This window comes from Gadus macrocephalus, chromosome 7 (assembly GCF_031168955.1).
Source record: "Gadus macrocephalus chromosome 7, ASM3116895v1".
NCBI lineage: Eukaryota > Metazoa > Chordata > Actinopteri > Gadiformes > Gadidae > Gadus > Gadus macrocephalus.
The window spans coordinates 10,623,888-10,635,082 of NC_082388.1; the positions used below are offsets into that span (position 1 = coordinate 10,623,888).

Sequence of the window (11,195 nt, forward strand, 5' to 3'; positions counted from 1 at the left end):
AGTTAAACGTGCACACTTCAGCCTCAGAAGGGGGCTTGCTTTCTGTGTTTGTCCCTGTTCTGTTGGCATGTCTCAGCCCATGCTCAGGTGTGCTGCATCAGTGGAGCTGATTAGGAGCACCTGGACCGCTCGTCAAGACCGGAGTTAAAAGCACCAGATGCCCCTTCCCATGGGGAGGCTTTTGGTCATGGGACTGCTGGCTGGTCATGGGACTGCTGGATGGCCGTGCCGCCTCTCTGGGATTTGGCTTGTCTTTATGTTTTGGACTTTGTTGTATATCCTAATGTCGTGTCCTTTTCATTTGTTTATGTAAATAAATCCCACTGGTTGGGTTTTTGCAAAAGGTGTCCTTTAATATTTGGGGTCAAGGGTGGTTTGTTGTTAGCCCCAGTAGGGCCACCTAGAGGTGGGGCGTAACGATAGGCTTAATGTGGAAAGGTCTTAATCAGAGAGAAACACAATTTCCAAAAAATCTTGTATGGCCAAAGGCAATGGTCAATCAGTCAATAAAGGGACTATTCATGATAAGAAAAATAAAGTACAATAGGCTACCAATATTTGTGAAAGGTGAACCTGTCCCCTACATCAGAAGGGAACATCCAATTAAAACAAGAACAGAGCAAACAACTTAATTTAAATGATTGGGTGACTGGAAATGATCAAGGTTTATGTGGTTAATATTATTGAATTGATTAGAGTCATAGTTAATAATAGGCATAATAGGTATCCATAGATACTCTGTGAATACCTAAATAACAAGCATTTGTTCCTGAAACTATTTTTCTCCAGTGGTGTCCAAGTGAGGGTCTGGTGTTAAAGGGACACTGTGTAAAAAATAATCCCATCTAGTGGTACAATTGTATATTGCATTCAAACTAATAGTGCTCGCTTGTTCAAAAACTACGGCGGGCAGTATGTGCCAAGAAGCTGTGTCATTTTATTTTATTTTATTTTATTAAAGGATCCCCATTAGCTTATGCCCTAGCAGTTTGCTAATCTTCCTGGGGTCCACATAAAATCCACATTACAAGTAATACTATTAAGTGTATTAAAATACAGTTCATACATACACAACTATAATAACAGTATACATAATACATCACAAAACTTCAGCAATTATTAATACAGTATAATAAATAACTAAAACAGTAGTTTAAACTAGAATACTTGATAGTAATCCTAGACAACATGAATGAAAGCATACATTGTTCCCACAAAAAGCAGCGTCCATATAACCACTAAGAAAAGTGCACCTTTATTCTCCTTTTGAAGGATATTTTGCTTTTTTCTTGACGGATATCTTGAGGCAATTCATGACATCCAATACTACCTCATCGAGTCATTCGAGTGATGATGAGGTTGGTTATTTCAAACTGCATTGAATCATTAGCGTAAGCTAATGATGTATGAGTAATTATTCCTCGAGCAAGATAGTGAATTATTTCAGTCATCATTCATGCTGGCTCAGAGTGAGAAACGCGTTTGCATTTCCTGTACCACGTAATGCTTTTAGTCCCTTTCGGCATTTCATAGACTGGAAGAACATGGAACCCTCCATGAAGCTTACCCGTCCTGTTAATACATATGAATTATTCTTCGCTCAGGAGGATAAGTGAGATTTTTGGCAGAGATAATTTTACACCAATGAGGACTTATTTATGAATGAATACGTTGATTTGAGGTAATAAATTACTTAAAATATTACACAGTGTCCCTTTAAGGCATGCCTATCAGAAGTAATATCTTAGTTTGTCCAGTAGATGTCCCGCTTAGTTTTGCTTTTGCCCTTTCTGGTAATGTCTCATGCCTTATGTCTGTGATCCACTTGAAAAGCCTCAGATCGAGGTCACTATATTCCTAAACCTGATTGTCGGTGACCACTGCTTTGAAACCTATTGATAAATAAGCAAGGAATGTGTAATTACATCTGGGCTATATTTCCACATAATGCTGTATCGTCGAATAATAAAGATATTGGTGTGCATTTGTTATTATCGATTAAGAACTACGTTTTTTAAGGATTCTGTTAGTGATCAGGTATTTACCCTTTTTAAAAACCTTCAAAAAATTCTAAATCCCTTAAAGTTCATATACCCTTTATAATTATAATACAGCCAGTTTGATTGACATGTGATGAAAGATGGCAGAATTAAAAAAAAAATTATATAAAATTAAACAGAAAAATAAGAAATTTATAGGAGACGGATGTCCCTCCCTCAGATGTCCCTCCATCCCTCTGGCCAGTATACACACACTCCCAGCACCCTGTTCCAAGCACCCTATTCCAGGCATTGCAGCCCTTAATCACTGGTACAGTCTCAAAGGCCTTAAGAGGCCATATAATTATGACACCCCCCTGACCCTCGCTCGCTCGGTCAAGGATAAACTCCCTGAATTAGCAAGGAAGATCCCATCATCCAGGGATGATCAGGCGACGAGACATCCCTGGAAAACCAGGTCCCTACCTCTGTACATTTCCCTTGGTGACTTCAAAACGTGTTTCCTCTTGTGTCACTGTGACAAAGGTCCACATCTACAGAAATGGTGGAACCTAACATAAAAACAACACCAATAATCAACATGCATATGCATAAAGAAATACCAAAATAACGAAAATAGCATAACAAAAAGCTGACTAGATCTACTACAAATGACCACCCGTCAGCCATTATTCTACCCTGGCTGTCGTATTGCCTGGAGGAGTCAGCGTTGGTATTAGACACCCGCCTTCCATACATGTGAGTGGGTAATCCAGTGCTTAGCCAGGTCATCCCTCAGACAGATGGTCCTGATTGGTTACTCCTCTGTGACATTCCAGCCATGCACTCCACAGGCCTTATAAACCCACAGACATGCTGCATGCATTTCTGCAGAGGGACGTTGCTAGGATTTAAGGACATTCAGGGCTGAAACCCGGATCTCATTCACATCCAAAGTTCATGTCTTCATCATTAAAAAATTGTAATGTGTACCTCAAAAATGTGACATGAATTGTGATGCTAAAAATATAAAATTGTTTGTAATAGTAGTTTTGAGTAGAGGCAGAATTGCTCTCTTTACTCACGTATTGACATGCAACATTAAAAGACAAGAGAAAAATGGTTAACTGTAAAATTATATTAGAATATTAAATGTTACACAAACATGCACACACAATTCTCTGATACAGTTGATGCAGTGCGACCTGTAACCTGTGATGAATAGATTCCATCTTCAGATCCGGGGCTATTCATGAAAACCCCTGGGCTGTAGCCACACAAACCCAGGCATCACGACACCGCTTACTTAGAGTTGCACTTGGCTTTCATAGATAAAGGCAAAAAAAAGAAAGAAAAAATCATAAGAAATGCCATGGCTGTTTGGTTTGAATCGTATATCTATAGTAATCTAGTCTGATTATTTGTATGGTTATGTTTGTGGTTTCATTAGGTTTCTTTTCGGCTCCCAGCTCAAAGGTTCAGGGTTTAACCATTAAACCAGCCTGCCCTCCAACCTAAACAACAGAATATGTTGTTTGTATATGTCGCCAAAACTACCTTAAAGCGCCTAATGGACTGTTTAAAGAAACAATCATGCAACAACAGTCAAGTATGTCAAGGTTCTGTCTTGCCAAACCCCGATATTGGTTTAAGTCTCAGTGGAAAATGCAACATTGTATGAAATTCAGCAGCAAAATTAATTTTGAGAAACATTTCTGGCAATAAATGTGAATTTCCTTTTCGTAATCTTCAGTAATTTAATGTATATGATGTTAAGTATGTGAGTTAATGCAAAGTTTTCTATCGTTGCCATGGTGATTAATATGGATGTTCTATCCCTGAAACCACTAGTTTGTATTGTCTCTGCGTTGTCTCTGTGTTGTGCAGTCATCTGAGCGGTTGTGTTCAATAATATTTTAGGTTTTTTTTTTAGTTTAGAATTTTTTAAGTGTGAATTTGGGAGATTAAGAATGCAGTGTTTTTGTGTGGCAGGACGGAAGTCTATGTTCGCTAATCATGACACAATCATACCGCTGTTAGACGATATTCTTTCAATGAAAACATAGATTCCCCCATTGTATCCAACCCTCTCGGTGGCCATGGCTGCAACTATGTGTTAACTTAGCAAACCAATGCTCCAAGACTTTCAAACTAAGTGGTCAACTATATTTCATAAAGGATCATGAGCCAGGGGAATGGAAGATAGAGATCAGATGCTGACACGTGACAGTGCCTCCCATAGGCGTACTAGGTCACCAGACTTGTGGACGCATTGATTATCATTAGGGTTAATTGTCTGGCTGGAACAGCGGCTTCCGAGGCTGTTTTTAACTACATCTCTCTTTAATCAGCTGATGGCGACATGGCTAAGCACCTGGCAGAGGTCCCTGACATAGTTCCACTTTTCAAACGGCCACACGATGTTAATGTAAATAAAATGTCAGCCTCTACTTCAAATTATCAGCAATGTGAGCATTGGAGTATTCTAGTAGCAATGCATTTGTCAGATGGTAGCTTCTCTGAAACCCCCAAGCCGCCAAGAAGGCTGTATGCTTTAAAATGCTGTAGGGCAAAATGAATTGGCAGTTAGCTGTCTCATTCCCAGTAAAATCCATGGCAGTGTTCAGTGTTCATGGCAGTGTTCACTCATGTGCCCCTTATTAACTTTGAGCATATGCCCCTGTTAAGGTCTTTGCACGGCCCTGTTAAGAAGTCACATTTGTGTGAATCTTTTTTTTTTTTTTTTAATCTATTAAGTATCAATTATGTCAATCGTTGTTGTAAGTGTTGATTTACATGTTCTTAGACTATATTAGTTAATCCCCTTTCCAGATAATCTATTATCTCAAAATGAACCAATCAACCAAAATATATCCTTGTTCGTTGCTCCATCTATCAACTTTCCAAATTTCGGATGTAATAATTACCAGGTATTGGTACATTTGGAAATTGTATCAAAAAACATTTTGGTACCTCTGACTTTATGGAAAATGGTACGGTACAAGAGCTTTTCTTCTGTACAGTAATCACTCCCGCTGATCATTTAAACTGACAGCCTGAGACAAGACGCTTTCATCAGATAATTGTAATCCTCGCTCGCTAACTAACTCTCAGGCAGGACTTTAAGCTGACCCACCGACCAATCCCAACTTTTATTTACGCACACAGCCTTTTCAGGGGCAAGAGAGGAATTTTTGAAGAGTCTTTAGATATACAAAGTTTCAGAAGGACTCCCAACAGAACAGACAAGATGTGTTTGCGTCGTAATTGATAGGAGACCTTTACTCGTGGCAAAAAGGGATGGAAGTATATTGTGGATGCTAAACTTCTGGATTAAATTGACTTTGACTTCTTGCTTGAAAGAAACAAAGGTAAGTAACCCTCCATGGGTCAACACTATTCATATGAATATGCAGTAGCAAAGCAGAAAATAAAAAAGGATGCACCGATACCCCCCATTGCAAACAGATGTTCACGATGGCTACCTTGCTGCTTTATCAGCGATCTTTTTTGCATCCCAGACTTTGAACCCACATTAATAGTAAGCGGTGACTAATGCATCTTCTAATGATAGCTTATTGCTTCTATTGATTATATAAGTATAATTTTGTTTTTAATCTGGTTTCAGAGCAATATTCTTTGTTAAATATTCCCCAATAATAATAAAACATGCTAATAAATCAATAACAAACAGATAAATCAATAACAGTATGTTTACTAGTACGAGTGATGTTTCAAAGTCCTTTGTTGGGAAAATTACTAAATTTATTAAATATGACAACATGCAGTACCTTTGATCACAGGTATTGGACAGAATAAATAATAATGTGTTTTTTCTATAAATATCTATATTATATATGTCTTGTATTTCTGTGCTTTTATATAAATATTTATTTATCTATTCGTAAATTACATTCATCCAGCTAATAAACTAATTGTAATAATAATGGTTAAGATTAAGACTTCATAACACTACATTTTCTTATAATCATAAAGAAAACAAGACATGTTCATGAGTAAAAGTAGTGTAAGTCAATCTCCTGTATGAAGTCAGTCAATGTTATTAGAATCATAGAGAATCAGGAAGTGAGTGATTCAAACTGCCGTATCACTTACAGTGCTTACACCCTGACCAAGTAACTGCTTATCTAAATATTACAGAAACAGAAGGTTTCAAATCAGTCAAACACTCTATTCACTTCGAAGCTAAAGCAAATGTACAATAAAGCATGCCATTTAAAGTCACAACTTATAACCTTGGACCAACAAAAACAGATATGTTGTCCTTAAACATGGTACTGAAACCAAGATTCTGCCCTTCCAGGACCTTGTGAATCTCAAGGCCCAAATCCAACCATGGACATCGGTGGCTTAGAGACGGTGGTGGCCAACAACGCCTATGTGTCGGCCCGCGGCAGCATCGATGGCGCTTCGGCCGCCGCCATGCGAGACAAGAAGATGCGGGCAAAGCTCAACCTCCCGCACATCAGGAATTGCGAGCAGATGAAGACCACCGTGGACTCTTCGTTCGACTCCATGTGTGTGGCGCAGCCCATTGGCAAGCGGCTGTTCCAGCAGTACCTGGAGAGCGAGGAGACGCACAAGAACGCATCGCAGCTGTGGAAAGACATGGAAGACTACAACACAGCCCAGGAGAAGGACCGACTACAGAAGGCCCAGAGGACGGTCAACAAGTACTATGAGTCTGCGGCCAAGACCTTCTGCAGCTTCCTGGAAGAGAAGGCCGTCACCCGAGTAAAAGAAGACTACAAGAACATCCGAGGTGACCTGTTCAAGGAGAGCGAACAGCTGCTGCTCAAGCACCTGGAGGCCAAGGCCCTAGAGGGGTTCAAAAACAGCTTGTTCTTCCAGCGCTTCGTGCAGTTCAAGTGGCTGGAGAGCCAGTCTGTGAATGAGGACTGGTTCAACGATTTCCGAGTGCTTGGTAAAGGAGGTTTCGGAGAGGTGCATGCCTGTCAGGCAAAGGCAACAGGAAAGATGTATGCCAACAAGAAGCTTGACAAGAAAAGGCTGAAAAAACGTAAAGGATACCAGGTAAAGGTTTTTCTTCACACAGAGCACACACCTCCATAACCAAATGGGGTCACCTATTTGGTTAAATCTTTAAAGGGGCCCCTTTAAAGATTGAAAGGGGCCCCGAGAAATCTCTAATTTAAAAACGTTGATCACATTGATCATAATGGGAAACTAATAAATATTTAAATAGCTGACATGATGATGCAAATTGGCCTTAACCCTCATCACCCACATTCATTTAAAGAGGCTTGTGACTCTCCCAAAGGCGTAAGAGAGTGGCTCTGAGCCAAACACAGAGCAAGTTCCACATGCTTGTCACTAACTTGATTAGTTGTGATTAACCTTCTTCTGGTGAGCACCATGGGATTACACTCCAGTGAGCCACTGACTCTTGATGGCCGGTTGCCAGCAGTGTGCTTGGCACTTGCATTTAAAATGAGTCGCTTTGACGCGTTATTCTACTACACAAGCATTGACCCCAAAGGAGAAATCCTGCAGTACACAGATCTGTATACATGTTGCTGATACACACATTCATTTGAAGATGCTTTTGCATGTCTATGCAACTTAGATTTTTACTGGAGGGTTTCATGCTTGCATGCTTTTATTTAGGGAGCCATTGTGGAGAAGCGCATTCTGGCAAAGGTACACAGTCGCTTCATCGTGTCACTGGCGTACGCCTTCCAGACCAAGAGTGAGCTTTGTCTTGTAATGACCATCATGAATGGAGGAGACCTCAGGTAATTTGCAAAAACAAGCAAAACTCAACCATCTTCACAACAGTATAGAGACACAGGTTCCTTCGCATGGCTGAAGTGTGCTCTTTGGTGCTGCCTCCAGTCACACCCCTAGTGAGCCTAACATAGATCAACCTCACAGCTAATACACAGGCAAGCCCGCCGGTTTGTAATTCTATAAGTCTGACAATCCCCTTTACACATTTACACAAACGTCACTCTCCCTGAATATCCAGGCATACTTAGACTTTGGTAATTACAGGATTTTCGACCAGTATTCCCATCGTCTTAATTGTGTTCAACCTGCTCCCGGTTCGGTTCTAGGTACCACATGTACAATGTGGATGAAAAGAATCCGGGTTTTAATGAGATAAGAGCATGCTTCTACACAGCCCAGGTCATCTGTGGGCTGGAGCACCTTCACCAGCACAGGATCGTCTACAGAGACTTGAAGCCAGAGAATTTACTATTGGATGATGCAGGTAAGCCCTGAAATACCACTGTAATAGCATCTGTTTCCCATCTAGAAAGAACATATCATATTATATAGATAACGTTTATGAATAATAATCGTATAATCCAGTTTATAGAATTCCTTTAAAAGGTTCTTGGTCCCAGTTGTCCCGTTACTGGGAGGTGCCTGGGACCGCACCAGTGAGATTCAGTCAACATTAAGCAGGATAAACCACATTGTACAGCTCTCCCTATAACTAACCTTCTCTAATCCAAACCCAGTGTAGCACTGTAGCGAGTTCTGCAACCTAAATCCCACCCTCGACCACAAAGCTTTATTCCATCTGTCATAAGACTCTATAACACATCAGTTATGAAATATTGTGCTACTGCTAAATCTCTTCACCTAAATAATAATGCAATACTTGTATTTAATAATGTGCACTTTCCACTGTACATTTGTGACAAAGTATTTAATCTGTAGTGAGGCACCTCTTCTCATTTATTGTGTAGCTCATGGGTGTGTGCATTTTATGCCCTTATGGCATGACATTGTAATCATTGTGTGATTTATTTATATTTATATTGCATTTTATTTAATTTTGTATTATCTTATGCATGTATGTATTGTTGGATACTTTATTTTATTATTGCTTATTTAAGATTCCATGGGCTGTTGTACCAGGTACATTTCCTATGTATGGGATGAAATAAAGTTCTTATCCATCCATCCATCCATCCATCTATCTATCTATCTATCTATCTATCTATCTATCTATCTATCTATCTATCTATCTATCTATCTATCTATCTATCTATCTATCTATCTATCTATCTATCAGCTAGCCTGAAGAACGAAGATGGCCAATAGGTATGATCTATTGTCTATCCCCTGCCTCCCTGACAACTCATTGCATTTCAACACAGGGCACGTCCGACTGTCCGATTTGGGTCTTGCTGTGGAGCTTCCACCAGGAAAAGATACAACTACTGGATATGCAGGAACTCCAGGTGATTGATAAAAAAATATGACCTGTCCTTAGCATTAGGACAGGTCTCTCAATCAAATATAGTGTTGAGCCCGATATTCGTATATTCATATATTCATTTGTTAGGTCGCTAATCTTATCTCAATTCAGTATTTTAATGCTTCTTTTTTCTTTTTTTTTAAAGGGGCAGTGGAACTCAAATCGTTTTATTTTGATTCAAACATGGTCATATTTCAGATCTTTCAGAACATTGTTACTGAAACAAGTCTGTCATTTCGAGAAAATGGGAGTAAAAACCTATGTTTTATCTCACCCAACCAGTTTATGAATGTTCTACACTGCTCCGAACGCAGGTAGAAACATTTCTGTGACCTCCAAGTGCCTTTTAGTATACTTAACAACGTCACAACAAAGACGCACAAACAGACACATGTTGATGGTGGTGTTCGAAGGAGGGTAATGCTTTTTGGCACTCAAAGCACAACGCCATGGTGTGTGTGGATGTGTGGAGCTCGTTATGGCCAGCACTAGATTTTGATGTTCGCATCCAAGAGAAGGTTCTGCTTCTAGGACACTTGAAGTATAATTCCACGATGTGTGTAGATGTGTGAAGACATAGTGAATACAATGAAACAAGATTCTACCCATTTGAAGTAGTAAAAAATAGCAAATGAAGGTGAAACACTATCAATTGCGAACGGCATCGTTGACATTGTGAGCCAGACGGGCATAATAAACGATTTAAATGTGTGCTCTGAACGCAGGCTTCATGGCTCCAGAGCTGCTCCAGAAGAAGGCATACGACTACTCAGTGGACTACTTCACGCTGGGGGTCACGGTGTACGAGATGATAGCAGCTAAAGGACCCTTCAGAACCCGAGGAGAGAAGGTACCGCCTGTGCTCACACTGCATTAGTAGTGGATCACGTAATTGAAAGATTCATAAACACATGAACACTTTTGATCGATCGCCATCATGTTTCCCCAAATGTTTACTTCAGGTCGAAAACGAAGAGGTCACTAGGAGGATCCTCAACGACGCGGTAGCCTACCCTCCCACCTTCAGTGCGGATTGCAAAGCTTTTTGCGAAGGTCTGATGGAGAAAGATCCGGTGAAACGCCTGGGCTTGAAGGACAACGAGTGTGCTGAGCTCAAGAGTCAACCGTTCTTCAAGGAACTCAACTGGGGCCGCCTGGAAGCAGGTGAGAGGCCATGACACCCGCTGAAACACATCAGCAGTAATGCGACTGTGGAGATCAGGATGTATCCGTAGCCCTTTTTTAGTGATTAGTGATTATTTTTCAGCATTAGTGACCAATAGTGATTATTTTTCAAGATTAGTGGACCGTAAGCATGTAAACACATCCACAAAGGCCAAAATCAATGATAATGGATTGGATTTATATAGCGCTTTTCTAGACACTCAAAGACACTTACAGTGAAGGGGGGACCTCACTAACCACCACCATGATGTAATAAATTTGCCGACGTACACATATTGCATCCATAATTAACACAATTAATAATAGTAATAGTATGTTATGGTCAAACTATAGTAATAATAAAGTAAAAAACATTATTTATTCAATATTTATGAAAAAAGGGAATCAAATAAAGAAAAGAGAATGAAAGAGACAGTGTGTGGTACGGTACCGAGGGGGTTGTTCAAACGACATGTGCGTTTCTCTCTCCTCCAGGCATGCTCCCTCCGCCCTTCGTCCCGGACCCAAAGATGGTGTACGCCAAAGACATCGACGACGTGGGCGCCTTCAGCACCATTAAGGGGGTGGTGCTGGACGCCACGGACACCGAGTTCTACGATGACTTCTCCTCCGGGAACATCCCCATACCCTGGCAGGAGGAGATGATCGAGACGGGCGTGTTCGGGGAGCTCAACCTCTGGGGCGCAGGCGGCAAGCTTCCCAACGACCTGGACCCCAACTTTGTGGAGGCAAAAGGGGGGGGCTGCGTGCTCCTCTGAGGCCAAAAGGGGGGGGGG

The 11,195-nt window shown here is 40.7% G+C and overlaps 1 protein-coding gene across 1 annotated transcript; it reads left to right on the forward strand.

Annotated features, from left to right (window-relative positions):
- Positions 1–5,057: 5,057 nt before the first annotated feature.
- grk1b (G protein-coupled receptor kinase 1 b) lies at positions 5,058–11,195 on the forward strand. The gene is made up of 8 exons (XM_060056640.1): positions 5,058–5,350; positions 6,304–7,034; positions 7,629–7,756; positions 8,078–8,235; positions 9,134–9,217; positions 9,960–10,084; positions 10,197–10,398; positions 10,894–11,195. The coding sequence occupies exons 2-8, from the start codon at positions 6,336–6,338 to the stop codon at positions 11,175–11,177; spliced, it is 1,680 nt and encodes a 559-aa protein (XP_059912623.1). The 5' UTR covers positions 5,058–5,350; positions 6,304–6,335; the 3' UTR covers positions 11,178–11,195.

Bases quoted from the DNA above. Each gene is read 5' to 3' on its own strand.
- grk1b (XM_060056640.1), top strand. From the start codon at position 6,336: ATGGACATCGGTGGCTTAGAGACGGTGGTGGCCAACAACGCCTATGTG. The intron at 7,757-8,077 runs GTAATTTGCAAA...GTTCGGTTCTAG, and splicing joins ATGAATGGAGGAGACCTCAG to GTACCACATGTACAATGTGG. The intron at 8,236-9,133 runs GTAAGCCCTGAA...ATTTCAACACAG, and splicing joins TTTACTATTGGATGATGCAG to GGCACGTCCGACTGTCCGAT.